Source organism: Odontesthes bonariensis, chromosome 3, assembly GCF_027942865.1.
Source record: "Odontesthes bonariensis isolate fOdoBon6 chromosome 3, fOdoBon6.hap1, whole genome shotgun sequence".
NCBI classification, from domain to species: Eukaryota; Metazoa; Chordata; class Actinopteri; order Atheriniformes; family Atherinopsidae; genus Odontesthes; species Odontesthes bonariensis.
The window spans coordinates 43,684,419-43,705,572 of NC_134508.1; the positions used below are offsets into that span (position 1 = coordinate 43,684,419).

The window sequence follows — 21,154 nt, forward strand, 5'->3', positions numbered from 1 at the left end:
GAATGTTGAGGCAATGTCATGGGCATGGGAAACGGCATATGTTGTGGGTCCTCGGGTCATCTCCATGACCTTTTGTTCAGTCATCCTGCCCCGTTTGCGATATGCTACTGAGGACCATGTTATTTTTCCGTTTTTTGACAGGAAAGCCTCTCTTACAGCTTGGTGGGTTTTTTTCTTGATCTTCTTGATCTTGATCTTCTTCTTCCTGTACTTGATTAGGTTCTTCTTCTTGGTCTTCTCCTGACACTTCCTCTTCAAATCAGAGTTGTCTTGCTGGACATTTGAAGAAATCTGTTTGACGACCTGTTCAACTGTGAAATACGCAGCCATGACTGCAGCACATCAAAGAAGACGACGTGTTCTGATATGCCCCGAAGACAATATTAGTAGTGAGTTTTCGTACAGCTTACATGGAAAATGTGAATAAAGACAACATTACACTTTTGTAATCTTGAGGTCAGTCTGGGAAAGTCTTCATATTTCAAGTGTAATGATATCACTGCTGGGCAAGTGAGTTGTTTTCAAGGCAAGCCTTTATTTGTGTGATTACGCCAGCCACATGGCGGCGGCGGCGGCGGCGGACTATAGAGCACATTAGAATGATGGTTCCATGCAGGAATAAGTCGTATCCCGAGGCTGTCCACATTTCATCATATTTCAACAAACGTCCTCATGTAAAATGCAAACGGTTCACCAACCAAGATCCTCTTCCAATGACTTCGTCTCGGCATCCTCGTCCGACCGCTCCTGCAAGGGTTAAGACGTTCACAGAGGACTTTCTATAGCTCTCTACAGGGCACATAATACGTGAGTGCAACACGTACATTCTGCCCTGTAGTGGTGTCACGAATACCCAGGTGGGTATAATGGAATGAAAATGTGAAGTGGAAGATGGGAAGGAGCCAGTGCTACAGGAGGGTGGTCCTGCAGGTCCTGATTACACCAACAAAAAAGCTCAGCCCAGGAGCAGCTACTGCAGATGTTGTCTCACTCAGTGGCGGGTCACTGTGACCCCCGAGGACAATGGCAGGGCTGTAACTGAATGTAATTGCACAGAAACTATGAGCAGTGACAAAAAAAACCCGAACACAATCAACACAAGTGGGCTTACGACATATACAACAGAGGGGTTATTCGCAGCAGGTCTTGATTCCACACAAAACCTAGGCCAGGAGCAGCTAAGCTCAGTGGCGGGTCGTTGTGCCCCCCAAGGAAAACGGGAGGGTTAATTATTTGGATAGGTGAGTGAATGCTTTTGGCAAAATTGTGTATATGGTCTTTTGGTGCCAACACCACCCTTGGACGTAACATATCCACAAAGACATCTATCCAAACGCAAAAGTAGTCAGTTTCTTTCTCCTCATTTCACCTCACACACTTACTCTCAAGAACAAAAAAACAACCTTTTATATGCACAGTCAACACTGCTCATCACTAATCATGCCCTTGCCTATTATTACATTCTTTTGTTTTTTTTTCCCTTTTCAAAAACTCCTTGAGCATCTATATGACAAAAAGTAAAAAAAACTTTTGTGTATATCATCAGAAGACTGCTGTTTCAAGAGCAATCACTAGAGCTCATCAATTCAAAATGCCAACCTTGTTTCATTCTCAAGCAAGGCATGTGCTATTGCGTGGGACTGTGACCTCAGGATTTTGCATTTTGTACCATAACACATTTTAAGTAGTAATATGAAGCCTAATATTTCCACTTCCCACAAAGAATAAAGAAGTACACATAAATAAAGTGTATTATCACTGAGACCTATTTTCCACAGAAGATTAACTGCACTGGTGCCTCTCAGCGGTGCACTTGTGTAGCAGTAAATAGCTATAGAATTAGATAGGCGCCAAAGTCGGGCTGCCATACAAGGAGTTAATGAGGTCTAAAGCAGTGGTAGCTGGGCCATGGCGAGGCCTGCAAGCACACTCCTGGACACAACACATTCAAATGGACAGCAGCCACTCAAGTGGCTAATTTGGAGAGTGGCAATCATAGAACACAACAAACATTGCACCTACTGTGTATCATCGACCTTGACTCAAATGCCAACACACACAAACACAAACACATGCTCGGAGGGAGAGAGAAAAACAAAGAGAAGAGGAGGGAGAGGAAAAGCAGACACACTGCATGGAGCCGCAAGGCATCACATTAGCACACACTGGCCTCTATTTTATCCCCTGTGGTCTTTGTCAGTGTTGCCTTTTTACCAGTTGGGAGCCGACAGAGACTGGGTGAAATGTGTGTGATGGATTGATTTTAGAAACACCCTAAGACTTTGACCTTTTGTTTGGCAAGATTGAAAAGTGGATATCTTGTGTCATGCCTACAAATGGAATAAAAGGAAGACATCCAAGAAAAAAAAAAAGCATAAACCTTATTTCTTACCATACATTATTAACATCTTGGTCAGAACTTTTCAATTATATATTTCCTTGCTTTTCAGATTTATTTTGCAAACCAAGAAATCGAGGCTAAACACACAAAGTAGCAGTGAATTCTAAACTATAATTGGATAGCTGTAGCAGCATATCTTACGTCAAATGTACCTGAGACAGACTAAAAACCTTCACTGAAACATTTCTTCTGTATATATTTATAATAGATAAAAGTTCTGTTACATGTTGCCACAAAAAGTCCAACCCTAAGTGGTAAAAACTTCAAACCTGTTAATTAATTTCTCCTTGGTATGTGCTGTCACTTCTGCATCAAATTTCTTACCTTCCATTTCAAATCCCCCACCCCCCCTGTTTCAGATAACCTGTGCAACGGGAAGTTCCACAAACACCTACAAGACCTGTATGCTCCACTGGTAGTGAGATACGTGGACTTGATGGAGTCATCCATTGCTCAGTCCATTCACAGAGGCTTTGAAAGGGAATCCTGGGAACCTGTTAAGTAAGAATTTACATATATTTGTTCTCCTAAATTAAAGATATGCAGCATTTATCCATTTTAATTTGCTTTTTTCTAAAGTTTAAATGGAAGTATGAACAGTATGAAGAGTCAAAAAGCGCTGGTATAACATGAGATCTAATTTTTTGTCATATTATGGATGTATAATACTGGCAAAAATAATAAATGATATTGATGCTACATTTGAAATAAGAAATATAAGAAATTACATTACATACTGAAATATAGAAGTGAGAATGATTTACAAGTACGGTATTACTTAAAACTAGATCTAATATACAGTATATATATATATATATAGTATATATGTACTAATAGTACTAATACCAATTTAAGATAGATTTCTTTTTACAGATATAAAATTAGAAAGCTATTTGGACAGGTGCTGTCTGTTCCTGTGTTATCTAATTATTTATTGCATGGTCTGACTGTGGGTTGAACTTCCAGACACGTACAGTCCCAGCTATATGAAGGTACCAAGAATCTCACTAATTGGAAAGGATTATGGTCATAATGTTTTGGATTAGTTTAGATAGATAGATAGATAGATAGATAGATAGATAGATAGATAGATAGATAGATAGATGGATACTTTATTAATCCTGAAGGAAATTTAAGGATCCAGTAGCTTATACAGTCACTGCAACAGACAGACACAGAATACACAAATCACTGATTAGTATTTGACATTGATAATTATTCAGTACTGACGTAAATCATTTTCACTGATTTCAAATATCAAGAGGAATAATTGTGAACTATAGTTACTCTAGATACACTAGAGTAATTTATAAATACAAGATGAGACCTAGGTCTCCCTAAAATTCTAAATGAATGTATTCAGAGATCGATATATCAAATGAAATAGAAAAAATTTGGACTGTGGGAAATTTTGCTCTCTGTTTTATGCTTCCATTCCAACACTGGTGGCGCTGCTCTCCGGTGGCGCTGCTCTGCTTGCGACCCGGGCTTGCCTTCACTGCACCGTCTTTCGTCATTTAGTCTGTCTTTGTACGTGCGTTTGCGTTTATTTTTTATGTGCGCGATTGGTGAGTGTGTGCTTCAGAACGTGAGACATGGCAAAAATAATCCACTGTTTGTACCTCGTCCTAATTATCGCTGGACTTTGGACTCCCTGCCAAACTCACGTCGGGGCCAAGGAGGCCCAACCACCTATCTCCTACACCAGAGACTCACTGCTGGCGCTGCGATCAGCTGGACTCCCCCCCGTGGTGGATCTACCGGAGTGCGTGAGACTACAGCTAACGCGAGCGCGGCCCAGGAAGCGGGGCAGGCGCGGTGGAGTGCGGCAGCGCCTGCTGAGGAGAGGCAATCGGCCTCCCCTGCCTTCTATGATTCTCTGCAACGCGAGATCTCTCCGGGCCAAGATTGACGAGCTTCGGGTTAACACCAAGACATGCTTTGAGTACCGCACCGCGAGCCTGCTGGCCATCACGGAGACTTGGCTCCACCGAGACATACAAAACTCTTTGGTTGACATTGAAGGATTTTCGCTAATACGGGCAGACAGGACAGAAGAATCCGGGAAACTTAGAGGAGGTGGCATGGCGGTGTATGTGAGTAACAGCTGGTGCAAACAATACACAGTTAGGCAATGGTCTTGCTCTCCTGACGTGGAACTTTTGCACTTGCACTTCAGGCCTTTCCATCTACCAAGGGAGTTTGGCAGTGTGTCTGTGTGCGTTGTCTATGTAGCCCCAAGTGGAAACGCAGCACGAGCTGCTACTCACATCGCGGATTGTGTACACAACGAACTACAACGTTCTCCAGGCGCTCCTGTATTTATTATGGGAGACTTTAACCATTGCAAATTAGAGCTTATGCTCCCTGGGTTTGAGCAGTATGTCAAGTGTAGCACACGCGAAAATAGAACTCTCGATAAGTGCTACGGTAACATCAACAATGCTTACATCGCCAAGCCTAAACCTCCCCTGGCAAACTCGGATCACAATGTTGTTCATTTATTTCCACCATATAAAACTATGTTAAAACGAAGCAAGCCTCAGGTGAAAACTGTAACCCTGTGGACAGAGGAAGGGATAGAATCCCTCAAAGGCTGCTTTTTATGCACAGACTGGGAAGTCTTCCACGACGCAGATATAAATGTGACCACAGATACAATCACTGACTATATTAACTATTGTGTGGACAGCGTTCTTCATAAAAAACAAGTTGTGGTCTACCCAAACAATAAGCCCTACATAACTAAAGACATTAAAAACTGCATTAACAGGAAAAATGCAGCTTTCAGGAAGAAAGACAAGTTGGAACTGAAAATTATACAAAGGGAACTCAATCAACTACTAAGGCAAGCCAGGAACCGTCAAAGGGACATAATAGAAACCCAATTTGTAAACATGAACTCCAGGAAACTTTGGGATGCAATGAAAAGTACTGTAAACATGCGCCCAAGTAAAGTTGACATAAGCACATCTGACGACCACAGCAAGGCAGACGAATTGAACAATTTTTATCTCAGATTTGAAACTCATGATTTTAATTATGAATGTATGCTTGTTTTAAGTTCTTTAAATAATGAGACTAATGTCCACGAGGTAGACTGTCCAAAAATACAGTCCTTATTTAAGAAGGTGTGCACTAGAAAGGCCATGGGGCCAGATGGGATATCCGCCCGCCTCCTAAAATCCTGTGCAGAGGAGCTCACTCCAGCCTGGTGTCCGATTTTTCAGCGGGCTCTTGACTCCCACACTGTACCAGCGCTTTGGAAAAAGGCAGCTATTACACCGGTCCCCAAAAAGCCCTGCCCCACAGAAAACAATGATTTTAGACCAATTGCATTGACGTCTATAGTCATGAAATGCTTTGAAAAATATATGGTTTCCCTTTTAAAAACCGAGGTCAACCCAAAACTAGACCCATGGCAGTTTTCCTATAAGCATCAGCGTAGTACAAATGATGCTGTAAGCAGCATCACCCATCTTGTACTGAAACATCTGGAGGACCCAAAGGCCTACGCTCGTTTACTTTTTATTGATTTTAGCTCAGCTTTTAATACAATTCAGCCATTTTTACTACTAGAGACACTAAAGAACATGGGTGTTAGCTCTTTTATCATAAAGTGGTACTATTCCTTTTTAACAAATAGGACGCAGTATGTCAGAGTCCACAATGCAGCCTCACAAACTAAGTGCATAAGCACAGGGGCTCCTCAAGGTTGTGTGAGTTCTCCCGTCCTCTTCACTATCTACACAAATGAGTGTGTGAGTACTCACCCACACAACTACATTGTCAAGTTCTCAGATGACACTGCAATCCTGGGGCTACTACATAAGGATCAGGAAACAGCACCATACCATTCGGAGATAGAACAGTTTGTTGACTGGTGTGATGCCCATCATCTTGTTGTCAATGTGAAAAAAACTCAGGAAATGATATTTGACCCAAGAGTAGTTTCCAACACAAATGCAGTACACATCCATAACACCCCCATATGTCAGGTCCCCTCATATAAATACCTGGGTGTCTTCATGGACAGTTCACTAACATGGCAAGTCCATATTGAGAGCCTCTGTACCAAGCTCCAACAGAGGATGTACTTTTTAAGACGACTAAGGCTGTATGGTGTTAATAATAGGCTTCTGTTTTTATTTTTTCAAATGATCTTAGAAAGTGTGATACAGTATGGTGTGCAAACGTGGTATGGTAATCTGACTGTTCAGTTAAAAACCAAGTTGGGGCGTCTGGTTAAAACTGCACTGAAGATTGTTGGTCACCAAGATCAGGGATATATGCAGTCCATCTATGAAAAGTCAGTGCTCAGGGAGGCACTGAAGATTCTAGAGGACCCCACACACATTCTGCACAATGAATTCACTCTGCTACCCTCAGGTAGACGTTTTAGGACATTGAACTGCAGACTCAACAAATATAAGAACTCCTTTATCCCGTCTGCCATAAGAATGCTCAATGATAGATAGACATGCGCTGCACAGTCTTATGTTCTATGTTTTTAATGTTTTTCTATGTTTATGTTGTATGCTGAGTGTGTGAGTGCTGTATGTTATGCAGTGATTGTTGGAAGCCCAAGACAAATTTCCCCCTGGGGACAATAAAGTACACTCTACTCTACTACACCTGCGCTTCCCTGAGTTACCTGGTGTTGTAGTACCTTGTGCTAAAACTTTATTTTTTTCTAGACTTCTGGGACCAGACTTAATTTCAGAGCTGTGTTGTTACTGTAATTTGTACATTTGTATACTGATCCTAGCAGTTTTCATCTTGACCTGTTTGAAAACATTTTCCCATCCATCCATTCATTATTTTCTACTTGTCTGATATCTGGGTCTGCCCAACAGCCTCCTCCCAGTTGGACATGCCCAAAAAAACCTTTAAAGGGGGGCAACCAGGAGCCATCCTGATTAGAGCTCTCTCTGGATGGTCGGGCTTCTCACCCTATCTCTAAGACTTATTGAGATAGACTGATATAAGTCTATCTCTAACGGTGCATTCAGACCGGACGCGGTGCGAATTTTTGGCGCGACGTGATTACATACAAAGTCAACACGGTTTTTTAGGCGGCGCGAATGACAAGACGCGAATTCGCGCGAGTTCAGAAAATCCAACTTTGGCGAAATATTCTCGTCACAACAGCCTATCAGCGTTGAGATTCTGGACGACAGTGACGTCATGCGTCCCGGGATCTTTTTAATTGATTTATCTGCCACTCACCGGAGACAGATGGACAGGCGCTCCGCAGCTGAAATGGAGTCTGGGTCAGTGACATCATCCGGAGGTGCACTCAGCACCAACTACAGGCGCTCCATTTCAGTGGGAGACCTCGTCCTTTGGGATGGCCCGCTGGGAAAGACGGTCGGGGGAACCCATCCCAATCTCACGGAGACAGTCGACTTGCCTGTGTACCACTCTGAAACTCATCTGGCTAGGACTATGAGATCAGCCTCGATGGCGTATAAAGAAACCATCATACCTCAAGAGGAAGGAAATGTGCTTGTCCGGACAACCGCAACAACCAACAAAGAGGTCTTCGAGTGGTTTAGATGGGACAGCATCGGGGCGGGGTGCAGTCCTCAATGTGGCGGTTGCAAGTGTGGCAGGTGCCCTCCTGGAGGGAAAGAAATGACCCTCAAGGAAGAACGGGGCCTGGAAAAAATAAAAGAAGGTTTAACGTATGTGCTGGCAAACAAACACAGCAACTCTCCCCATTGGGATGCAGCCTATCCCTGGAAGGCAGACATCACAACACTGCCAGACAACAGGCAGGCTGTGGAGGCAACCTTCAGAAACACTGAGAAGCGCCTGGACAAGGAACCTGCGTGGAAGGCTGCATACGAAGAACAAATCCATGAGATGGCCTCAAGAGGAGCTGCTGTGAAACTCAAGAGAGGAAATTAACAGCTGGGCAGGATCGAAATGGTACATCAGCCATCTAGTTGCACCAAACCCTCGCTCCTCTTCAACACTTGTGATGATTGTGTGGAACAGTAGCCAAGAGTTCCAAGGCATAAGTCTAAATGATCTCCTCCACAAGGGTCCTGATGTCCTTAATTCCATCAGAGGCGTCCTTCTCAGGTTCAGGAGTGGACTCTATGCTGCCTTGGGTGACGTTAAAAACTCTGTGTGGTTGAAAAATGAGGAAGTCCACCTCCACCACTTTCTCTGGAGGGACAACCCTCAGGATGACATTGAGGTATTCGCAGTTGTCAGAGTTAATATTGGTGATAAACCCGCAGGATGTATCGCCCAAGTAGCTATGAAGGAGACGGCCAACCTTCCTCAGTTTGCCAATATGATTGACAAACGGCGAGTTCTAACTGAGGATAGCTATGTGGATGACCTCCTGACCTCACACAATGACCTCAAGATGCTGGAAAGGATCACCAAAGGGGTAGAAGAGATTTGGAAAGCGGGAGGCTTTTTTCTCAAACCATGGGTCCTGTCACACCAAAGTGGGAGGGGAAGAGCCTCTGCTGAAGCAACTTCTGACTCTAGTGCGGAAATAACTGTACCAAGGACCCTAGTACTGCCCAACCAAATGTATAATGAAGAGAACAAAGCACTTGGGGTCGGTTATGAGCCTGAGACTGATAAGCTAAGGTTGCTGACGTCTATCAACTTCACCAAGAAAAGAGGGAAAATGAGGACGGGACTTAATCTCAGTTTGGAGGATGTTAAGGAAGGAACACCAAATCCCCTTAGCCGACGCCTTCTTCTCAGCCAGATTGCCACTTTGTATGACCCGATTGGTCTAGCCTCACCAGCTAAACAACAGGGAGTGATGTTGGTGCGAGAATCATTCCAGAAAGCTGGAAAGGACAATCCATCTAAGGACACATGGGACATCCCTCTCTCACCAAAACTTCGAGAAGCCGCAATAACGCTCTTTGAAGAATACGTGAGACTTGGCCAGGTCAGGTTTGAAAGGAGTCTCACGCCACCTAAAGCCAAAGGCCCACCAACAGGGATCACCTTCTCAGATGGGAGTGAATCCTCCTATGGAGCTGTGCTCTACCTGCGTTGGGAAACCCAAGAAAAAGTTGTGGTGAAGTTGGTGGAATCCAAGGCAAAACTCACCCCTCTTGATCAAAAGGGATATGTGATCAAGGCAGAGCTATGTGGCGCAGTCTTCGCTACCCGCCTTAAAAAGTACTTTGAGAAACACTGCCACATTCAAGTCAAGAGATGGATTCATTTTGTAGACAGTCAAACAATACTGGCAGCAATCCAAAGGGACAGCTACGGCTACCAGACCTTTTTTGCTAACCGAATTGGTGAGATTCAGAAAGATGGACAGGTAGAAGATTGGAGGTGGATTGAAGGCAAACAAAACATAGCTGATATCCTGACCAGAGGTGCAACTCCCGAGGAACTCAATGAGGAGTCAGAGTGGCAGCAAGGCCCGGAGTTCCTGAAATTACCTGAAACTGACTGGCCTATGAAGATGGCCAGTGAGATTACACCCTCTGCTGCTGAAGGTGTCAGAAAACTTCGGAGGAAAGCCTTCTCAGCTGTGGTCACCCAGGCCCAGTCAAGAGACAAAATTGGCCCCGACAAGCCTGACATCAAAGCAGAAATCAAGCATGAGGGTGCTAACAGACCAATATCAGCTGCCCCGAGTGCAACATCAAAGTCCTGGGCAATTGGACTGGCCCGCCTTGTGGAACCTCAACGCTTCAGTTCTCTGTCCAAGCTGTGTGGTTCCATAGCCTGGATTCGACGGGCCGCAAAAACCTGGTTGAGGAGATTCCAGGCACCAGATTCATCAAAGTGGAAGGCAAACCGTGCTATCCTATCTCTTGAGTAAAGGGCACAAGCCTTCCGGGACCTGGTCCTCGCAGCCCAAGATGGCAGTCGGTTCCTTGATTCGACACTGAATCGTTTGGTGGTCCACCTGGACGAGAATACAGGAATCCTTGTTTGTGGAGGACGAATCCAGTCCTGGAATGAAGATGGAACAGCGGTTCCTTTAATCCCGTTTCATTCATGGCTCGCAACCCTGCTGGCAAGAAAAGCCCACGACGAAAACCATGAAGGTGTTGCTGCCACACTTCTGCGCAACAGGAGGAGAGCATGGATCGTGTAAGGTCGAAGAACAGTGAAGAAAGTTGTTAACAACTGTGTTACATGCCGCAAACTAAAGGGAAAGATGTGCCAGCAGTTGATGAGTGATCTGCCGCCAGAACGCTCACAGCGTTCTAACCCATTTGAGTATACCACACTTGACCTCTTTGGTCCCTTTGAAATCAAAGATGCTGTCAAGAAAAGAACAGGAAAAAAGGTCTGGGGCTTAGTATTCTGTTGCATGGCATCAAGGGCAGTTCACGTGGATCTTGTTGACGACCAATCCTCGGAAAGCTTTCTTCTGGCTTACACTCGCTTTATAGCATTGAGAGGCCATCCTAGAAAATTGTGGTCAGATAAGGGGACCAATTTCATTGGTGCCAAACCTGCTCTACAAGACCTGCATAAATACTTGGCTACCTTGAGGGAATTATCCATAGAGGACAAAGTTGCCAAGAATGGGACAGTGTGGGCATGGAACTTTCATCCAGCTGATGCACCTCATCGCAATGGGGCTGCAGAAGCTGCAGTGAAGCTCATAAAGAAAGCTCTCGCCAGCCTTGGAGGGACGACAAGCTCACTCACCTGGGGTGAACTCCAAACCCTCTTCTACCAAGCAGCGAACCTCACTAATGAAAGGCCGATTGACGCCAGGGCACAAGAACAAGAAGATTGTATAGAGTATCTGACCCCCAACACTCTGATCCTGGGGAGGACCAGGCAAGGAGGAGATACAGGAGGAATTGACTTGTGCACCCATCCTTGGCGCCGTCTCCGAGCCATCCAGATTGGTGTGGATATGTTCTGGAAGAAGTGGAGTGAACTTGCTGAACCTAACCTATTTGTTCGGCCAAAGTGGCAACGCGTTCAAAGGAATGTAGCAATCGGGGACATTGTTTGGATTGCTGACCAAAACGCACTGCAAGGGCAATTCCGGCTTGGACGGATCCAGGTCCGTGTATCCTGACAAAAAAAGACTTGTGAGAGACGCAGATGTGAAGACGCGTGCAGGCCTCTCTGCCTCCCTGGCTGTAGGGCAAACTAAGAAGAACCCGCAGCAGCTGACAGGAGTCATCCTATGGAGGGATGTTAGGAGACTGGTAGTCCTCATCCCTGTGGAAGACCAGTAATTCCTAGCCACCTGTTCTGTTGGCACTGCCTTGCCTCAGGTCCTCAATGCCCAATGCTCCTGATCCTGAAGGCATTCCCTCAGGATGTCACGACCTATCTCCTTGATTGGATGGATTGCATGTCTGTGCTGACACTGCCATCACGGGCACCTTTTGCGAAGAAAGAAGACTAAATACCCTATATGACAGAACCTGGCAGAACACCACACATGTCAGAGAAGGTTTCTGAACAGTGACAATGGCATCTCATTCTTCGTGATAAAAAAAAATTAAAACAAAATAAAATAATTTTATATATAGATTGTAAAGAGTGTATTGTGGTGTAATGTCTTGTGACCGTCTTTAATCGCATGATCAGACGGTCAAGTGGGAGGTGTTGCTCTCACTGCATCACGGGTGCGTCATAGCAATCAAATGCAGGTGGATAAGTGGGAGGTTCAATTACCTGAAATACTGAAGCATGAACCAATTAAATCCCAAAGCAGCATGATAGAATCCACTGTTGAATGAGCACGGGCTATAAACGGGAGCGAGCACTAAGTTTGGGATGTTGTCTCGTTAGGAGAGATACGCCACTGGTAAGTTGCTGGTTCCATTCGTTGAGCTGCAGGTTAAATTTGCTTGTTGGTGCTGCCGCTGTGTATGCACGGTTCATATGCTTGTTGGCTTACTTTAGTCACGCTGACAGGCATTGTTTGTGATTTGGTGGTTTAATATTGTCGGCTTAGTAGTGTCCGTGAATATATTCCAGTGTTTGAATTGTAGCACTTTTACTGTCGCGAGTCCACTTCCTGTTTCACGGTGATGGGTAGTTGCTCATGGTTGACTGCTTTCCCGCTCGCACTGCAGGCTGGGTAATGTAGTTAATTGCTTTGTTGGTACTGGTTTGATGTGCTCGACGTTGCTATTTAAAAAACTACATTGACACTTAGTTTAAGTAATGTGGCTTGTGTGTGGAAATACAGCGTTTAATGAGCAGTATTTATGTGTGAAGTTCTTGCATTGCTGTGGTTAAAAGCTTGTGCTTTGCTTAGTCACTTATTAATTATATTATTTATAAAACTAAACTCTAATAGTGTAGAGCATGGACATATTGTGTCCATGTGTACTGGTTTAATGTGCTCGACGTTGCTATTTAAAAAACTACATTGACACTTAGTTTAAAGCCTAATTTTTGGCATTTTAAGAGTTTACATGATCTATCAGAACGCTTGAAGTTGAAAACGGTGACCTTCGTAGTCGCAAAATGCAAGAAATGCTAATTTTTTAATCGAAAAATAAAAAGTTATTCAACTTCCTGTCCCGCCCCATCAAAACACATGAGAACTTGTGCACGTCTACGTGCACGCCAAGATGCGCGTACACAACTCCTCATTCATCAACTCACCTGTCATTTGCGTTCATGGAAGACACAGTAAGTAGACTAGCCCGTAATGAAGTTCAATAGTCTAGATAAATAAGCGTGGGGACGAGCCTACCTTGTATCGCGCGTGCACAATCGGTGATTGACAGGCAGCAGAGCCCAGCTCGTAACCTGATTGGTTACCTTTTACCGGTCCGGTCTGCAATTTTGTATATAAACCTGCTGGCTTTGGAGTGACCTAGTGGGACATATAGGGGACCTAGAGAACTCATTTTTTTTGTATTGGGGTATTTAATGTACTACTTTCAGAATCCCCGGACAGTTCCAGGCATTATGCTTGAAAAAGAGTTGCAGACTGCAGCTTTAAGTAATGTGGCTTGTGTGTGGAAATACAGCGTTTAATGAGCAGTAAAGAGAGAAGTCAACCCGACGCTCAGGTGTATCACAAACAGTCCAAAGTGGTGCTCTTGGGGTAGGGAAATCCACGATCAGAAAAGAAATAAGTCCCAGGCACTCAAAAGTAGAACAGGAAGAAGGTATTAAATTAAAAAGCCTTTAATGACTTTGGCTAATCATAATAAAATGCCAACATGTTTCAACCACCTCCGTGGTCTTCATCAGGGCAAAGCAGAAGACAAAGAATGAACAACGGTTAAAACGGTTTAACCCCACACCTGGATCAGGTGTATAATTAGTGTGCCACCAATACAATTGGGAGAGTAAGGCGCACCTATCATAGAGGAGGGAGGAAGGGGGGGCATAGATCACAATACAATAATTGTTGTCAAAGTTTAAACTCGATATCTTCATTAAGGCCTGGATACCTAAGCGCATCTAACTGGTGGATCCAAAACGTCTCACGTTGGTTGAGCTTGCGGATCCGGTCACCGCCTCTATCTAAAGGCCTGATGTGCTCCAAAGCCTCAATTTTTAGCAAGGAGTCGTACTTATTGTGCGCTTGTAGGAAATGTTGGGCCATCTGGGAGTCAGCATTTTCAGTGCGTATAGCATATTTATGCTCAGCAAGTCGATCACGTAGGCGTCTTTTAGTGCATCCTACATAGAACACACCTGGGCACGGACAGGACAGACGGTAAATTACAAACGTGGTGTTACAATTTATAAAATCTTTTATTTTATATTCCTTGTTGGTTTTGAAATCAGTAAGTACTTTTGAAGGAATAAGAGTAGCACAATGAGGGCAATTATAACAACGGTAGACTCCCACCGGTCTCTTGAGCCAACTCTCCTTTTTCTCAGGAGGAAGATGGGTGTGTACGAGTCTGTCGCGCAGTGTCGGAGCACTTTTGTAGGAGACTAACGGGGGTTCAGAAAAGACCTGTTGCAGATCAGGGTCCGAGTTAATAATGGCCCAATTATTCCTGATGATCCGTGTAACCTGTTTGGCCTCTGAGCTGTATTGTGTAACAAAAAAGGGGCGAGATTGTTTATTTCGATAAAGGCTCTTTTTAATCAGAGTGTCTGAGCGCTTCAGAGCCTGCGCTCTTAACCGGGCTTGCGCCACCGTATCAGGCTTGTAGGCTCTCTTACTGAAGCGGTCAGTCATATCATTGACCTGTCTTTCAAACTCCGCCTCATCATTGCAGATCATTGGAACTGACCAAAAGGGATGTTATCAATAAGGTGCTGTGGGTGAAAGGAATCGGCTCTAAGAATGGTGTTGCGAGATGTCTTTTTTCTGGAGATGGTGGTGTGCAGATTACCTTCTTGGTCAATAGAAATTGTGAGGTCTAAGAAATCAATTTTGTTTTGCGAGTACTCAAGGGACAGTTTGATATTAGGATTAATAGAATTAAGATATTGGTGAAACCCCTTAACTTGAGTCTCGGTACCATTAAACACAAATAAAAGGTCATCAATAAAGCGACCATACCATGTTAAGCAATGATAGAAAGGATTGGTAGAATTGAAAACATGAAGTTTTTCCCACAGTCCCAAATATAAACACGCGTAGTTGGGTGAAAAGCAACAACCCATGGGAACACCTATTTTTTGTTTGTATAGCTCATCAGTAAACACAAAAACATTATTGTAAATAATAAACTCGGTAAGGTCCACAATAAAGTCTGAAGGTGGTCTAGTGTCCTTTCTTTCAGCCAAAAAATGTTTTACTGCATGTAAACCCTCTTCATGGTCGATATTAGTATAAAGGGACTCAACATCCATTGTGATGAGATATTGAGACCCCACATTCCCAAGCCTAGATAGGATGTTCAACACATCCACAGTGTCCTCAATAAATGACGGTAAAGTCCTGACAAAAGGTTTAATCATAAAGTCCACAAACTTAGATGCCAGTTCAGTAAGGGTACCATTGCCCGAAATAATAGGTCGCCCCGGGGGGTTGTCAAAAGGAGGCTTATGCACCTTGGGAAGTAAATAAAATGTAGCTAAAGAAGGGAATTCAATAGTCATATATTTACGTTCGTTTTGAGTTATCCATCCTTCGTTCTCAGCATGGGACAACATATTATGAAAGGTCACAGTCAATGTAGGCAAGGGATTAGTATGTAGTCTTTCATAGTGTCTTGTTTGCAATTGGCGTGTTGCCTCAACGATGTACATCTCTTTAGATAAAACCACCACCGCCCCAGCCTTGTCAGCAGGGCGTATGATGATATCGTCCATGTTTGAGAGCTCTGTGAGAGCGTTGCGTTCATTCGAAGTCAAATTAGGTTTTTGGGTAGGTCTTGACTGTGTCCCAAATACATGTTGTATCTCATAATCCACTTTTCTACAAAATGCAACGAGAGAGGGGTTCGACACCACTGGAGTAAAGTAGGATTTAGGTTTGAACAAAGTGTCAGTCCTAGGAGTGTTAGAAGGAGTAGAATAATCAGGTGTGCTGCTATGGGCAATGTCACCATTTGTAGTGGCAGGGAGACGTGTATGTCCAGATTTGTGATAGAATGCTTTATGGTGTAGATTACGATAAAAGCGGAATAAATCCACTTTACTGTTGAACAAGTTGGAGTTATAGGTGGGTGCAAACGACAAACCTTTGGACAATACAGTCAGTTGGTCATTGGAAAGGGATACACCTGAGAGGTTGATCACAGAGGAAATCTCTTCCTCGGCTGCTGTCTCAGTGTTGGTGGCCGAGTGCGCTCCTCTCCCCCTGCGGCCCTGGCGCGTTTTCTTTGGTCCTTCCGATTGGTCTGAAGTCGAGGCCACTCCTCCTCCAAAAAATGGTCGGATTCAGAGCTCAAGGAGCGGCCCTCGTCGTCACTGGAAGTAAGTTTGAAGGATCCTTAGGTTGGCGGGGGCGTGGTTGACGCCCCGAATGATGATGCGTCTGTCGGTGGAATCTGGATGTACGCTGTTGGTTCCAACGATACACCTGACCCCTGTCGTAGTCCTCTCTGTCGCGCTAGAGGAGGAAGGCAGTCCCTGATTAGACTTTAGGGAAACCAGTCACTCAAGGTACTTCAGAACTACAGATGTAAGCACTATGGGTTTGTAGTCGCTTGTTCTGTTACATGTTGCCACAAACCAAGCATGTCCAGCACAGAAGAAAATTCTTTTGCATTACCATCTGTCATATTATCTATGTGAATGTTAAAGTCCCCGGTCAAGATGAAATGGTTAAAATCAGTCGAAATAACAGACAATAATTCAGAAAATTCATTAATAAAACTTGCACAGTATCCTGAAGATCTGTAAATGATTAAGAACAGGATTTTAGGAACACCCTTTAAAACAAAACTAAGATATTCAAAAGAAGTGAAATCACCAAATGTTGCACTCACTGCATCACGGGTGCGTCATAGCAATCAAATGCAGTTGGATAAGTGGGAGGTTCAATTAACTGAAATACTGAAGCATGAACCAATTAAATCCCAAAGCAGCATGATAGAATCCACTGTTGAATGAGCACGGGCTATAAACGGGAGCGAGCACTAAGTTTGGGATGTCGTCTCGTTAGGAGAGATACGCCACTGGTAAGTTGCTGGTTAGTGTCCGTGAATATATTCCAGTGTTTGAATTGTAGCACTTTTACTGTCGCGAGTCCACTTCCTGTTTCACGGTGATGGGTAGTTGCTCATGGTTGACTGCTTTCCCGCTCGCACTGCAGGCTGGGTAATGTAGTTTATTGCTTTGTTGGTACTGGTTTGATGTGCTCGACGTTGCTATTTAAAAAACTACATTGACACTTAGTTTAAGTAATGTGGCTTGTGTGTGGAAATACAGCGTTTAATGAGCAGTATTTATGTGTGAAGTTCTTGCATTGCTGTGGTTAAAAGCTTGTGCTTTGCTTAGTCACTTATTAATTATATTATTTATAAAACTAAACTCTAATACTGTAGAGCATGGACATATTGTGTGTATTACTTATATTTATATGTATATTTATATTATTCAAATTTGATGACAAATCATGTACATGGCTATAAGTACTGCTTTTACACCATAAACCTTTCTGTTCCACAGGTTTATAACCTGCTATTTGTGGACAACTGAGAAAGTTTGAATAAATCTGCAAAGAGTTATAACAACGTGTCCTCTCCTAACGCCCCGTTCGGTGGGGAAATCTTAAAGAACCGAACACCAAATGAGATCTCTTTACACTGGAATGTATCTTTAAATAAGGCAGCTTCACCACCACCTTTCTTACCATTTCGGCATTTATCCATAAAACTAAAGTTTGGGGGGGCTGCTTCATTAAGAACAGCAGCACTTGTTTTCTCTGTTAACCATGTTTCTGTCAGAAAAAGGAAATCTAAATTGTGTGAAATTATGAAGTCATTAACTAACAGTGACTTATTGGACAGAGATCTAATATTAAGTAAGGCTAGCTTTGTGGAGTTTACACTGGTCTCTGTTGTATTCTGAGTTGTACGTGTTACCGTTAACAGATTAGATAGATTCACCCAGCAGGTTAGTGATGCTCCGATCGATCGGCTGCCGATCATGATCGGCCGATAATGCCCAAAAATAGCCTGATCGGCGATCGGAAAAATATGCCGATCAAAAAGCCGATCACGTGACGTAATTACTAGCGACCACTTTCTAATGTGGTACGGGAAGTGTGTACAGAACCGAACCGTACAGAAACCTCTACAGTGCATCTCGACAACATGACCTCTCCTGTCTGGAATTTCTTCAAAGTGTGTCAGAAAGATGTGAAACTTACTGCGGTCACGCCATCTGCGCTTCGGAGAGGCACGGTCGCGCTAGCTACACTTGAAAATCGAGTGCCCGTTTACATCGCGTCGTACGGTCAAGCGTGTGAGCGGATTTATGGTGCATTCAAGTGCACCCCGTAAACTCAGAAATCTATATCGAAGTTGATTTTTCATTTGTTGGAATACATACACCTGTCATTACTTGGTTGTTTTTTTTTACTACATTCTTTTTAATGATTAAAACAAAATGATAGAACAAAATTATTGAAGCATATTCAGAATCAAACTCATTTCTGCATAGTCAGATTTGAAAACTTTATTTAGAACCAAATCAAAATGTTCTCTGCCGACTCCACCAGATTCTTGTTCTACATGTCCCCAGCTACCTCTGTGGTGATTTTCAAGTCATTTCACTGCATCATTGTTTAATAATCTGATGCTGAAATCATACCCAATGCATGTATATGGCTAGATTAAAAAATTCATAAAAAAACAATTGTTCTCTGCCGACTCCACCAGATTCTTGTTCTACATGTCCCCAGCTACCTCTGGCGGTTTCATTTCTATAAATGGTGCACTCTCTGCTAGATGAAAGGCATGGAAATGTCCGATTCCTTCCGTGATCGGCAGTAATCGGCAATCGGGCAGATCATGATTTTGGTGATCGGTGATCGGTCCAAAAAATGCTGATCGGAGCATCACTACAGCAGGTTGACTGTTTTCGATTCCTTCTTTTACTAACTAATACAGGAATCCTATTGGGTCCCAGCTTGTTCTCAGAACAGCTGTCAGTAGTAGGACTACTATAGCAGGGACCCTGTTCTGCTGCTCCTTGAACATCCTGCACATCCCCTTGTGTCCTGCTCTGCCAGGACAGATGATGTAAGAGGAGGAGGAGGGGGTGCCCTGCGTTTCTAGGTTGATGGTGGTCGCTGGAGTCCTGGCTGGGATAGAGACATCCTTTGGAGGTCTTGGGTGATGCGGAGTAAAGGGTCTGGTGAGGGGGGAGGGCTGGGGGTTGTTTGCCTCGCTGCTGTGTCCTTCAGTCTAATCTGTACAGTCATGTTTGGGTTTGCCGTGCAACAGCATGACGTAAGTGTGCACCAAGTAATCTGCATCCAGTTCGATTTGGATGCACGCCATCAGGTCTGAAACGCTCCTTACAGTTCCAAAAGATATTAAAGTTATCAATGAACTTAATCCCATGGGCGATGCATGCATTTGACAACCATGTGTTCAGGCCAAGAAGTCTGCTGAAAAGTTCAATTTGTTTACCCACAGTAGGAATGGGGCGTGAAATGGAGAGCCGGTGTGCTCCATAGTGACACAGTCTCTCCAACAGCAGAGAAAAGTCTTTCTTCAGGATCTCAGAGCCAGTCTTCCTTCTCAGAATATCAGAAGACCCTGTGTGGACAATGATCCTCATGCCATCTGGATGAGTAGACAGAATGGTCGGCAAAATATCTATCAGTTCCCTGACTGATGTATCAGAAAAAGTTATATTTTCCGTCTTTGCCATTCTGACATGCTGTGTTATAGAGTCCCCGATCAGAATGGTGTCTATTGCTTTTTGTGTGGAGGTGTCGATCGCTTCTGTAGTCCTCACCTTGGTTGTGGGATTTGGGCTTCTCCTGATGATCTGGTCAGCCCTGGCTGAGTTTTGGGGCCATTTATTTTGTTTGTCTTCATGTTTGGGTTACATTCATCATCACACACTCTATTTTAAATCAACAAATCGTATCTTTTATGCAATAGAACTTCAGGTGGCGGAGTGAGTGCTGGAGGTTTAGTTTTGGTGCTGGGTTTACCTCTGCGACGGACAACACGAGACCAGATCCTGGCTGGGGTTGATGACTTTGGTTTGGCACTAACACTGTTCCAGTGGGAGATATCAGTCGGACCGTCCGGTTTGGGAGCTTCACCAGATATTCCAGTGTCATTTGGACACATCCAGGGAAGTGTGTCAGCCAGGTCTGCAGTGTGAGATTCCACATCAGCTGTGATCCCGTGTAGAAAGATCTGAGTTAGTCCTTTGGCACATGAAGGCTCCACAGCCTGCACAGGAGCTATAATAGAGTCAATAAATTCCTCGTTGTTACGAATGTCTTGCAGCGTTTCAATCCTCTTCTCGAGCTTTGTTATCTTCGCAAAGAGTTGCTCACACTGTGTGCAGCCCACTGATACTGCAGGGTTAGGAGTCATTGTTCTGTCCGATTCTCTTTGTAAACAGGAGGGCTAATACCGTTTACAAATATATAATTAAAAGAAAAACAATAAAAGAATGAAATTATATCCAAGACTTGTGGAAAGAAGTAGAATGATTTAAAAGCGAATAAAGCAGTAAGCAGCAGGACGAAGCAGAGACACGTCTGCACTCTTCAGAAGCAGGACATGATTGTCTTATAAACTATCAGTTAAGTTTCCATCTGCCGCCAGTTTGCTGATCTGCGTCTGGGTTCTCCTCTCTCCACCACCACCGTAAAGACCTGTACATACTCTGTAAGAACAAAGAATTTTGTTTTCTCTTCGAGTTTTGGAACTGTTGCAGCTTGTTCTCAACACATCATTTAGGCAGAACTTTTTTCTTATGTGGTGTTTGACAACTGTTGTGTGATTGGTCAGAAATTTGAAGTGGGCGTGGAATAGTAGAAGTAATCGTTGTGATCAGCAAGTGAGGAAGTACAAAAATCTGTATAACACTTCTAGTATCTCTCAAATATGTTGACAAGACACTATACTCTGCTCAACTCAGGTTGTATTGAGGGGTCGACCACCTATGTTCACTCCATCTCCTCGGCAATCGCGAATAGTAACAAGAAATCTTTCTCGTCCCAAACATGTTGTTCTCCTCCTCTTTCATCAACTCAAAAACTGCCACCTCCGCTATTCTCACCGTGTTGTTGCCGTATTGTTGTTTCTGTCAGATTCCCATAATGCTTAGCGCGCATGACTTGTGCTGTAGTGGAAGGACCCTATGAGGACTTCCCAGGAGTTCTACACTTGAGTTTCTCGTGAACTTTGTTCTTGTTCTTGC

General features: G+C 43.8%; 1 protein-coding gene across 4 annotated transcripts in view; it reads left to right on the forward strand.

The window, feature by feature from the left end:
* The window catches only part of LOC142377607 (calcium-dependent secretion activator 1-like), a 452,862-nt gene that overhangs the window by 222,192 nt on the left and 209,516 nt on the right, over positions 1-21,154 (forward strand). For all 4 annotated transcript variants that reach the window (XM_075461876.1, XM_075461875.1, XM_075461877.1 and 1 more), the window contains one exon: positions 2,761-2,902. In XM_075461876.1, coding sequence (XP_075317991.1) covers positions 2,761-2,902 — 142 coding nt within the window. The remainder of the gene's footprint in view (positions 1-2,760; positions 2,903-21,154) is intronic.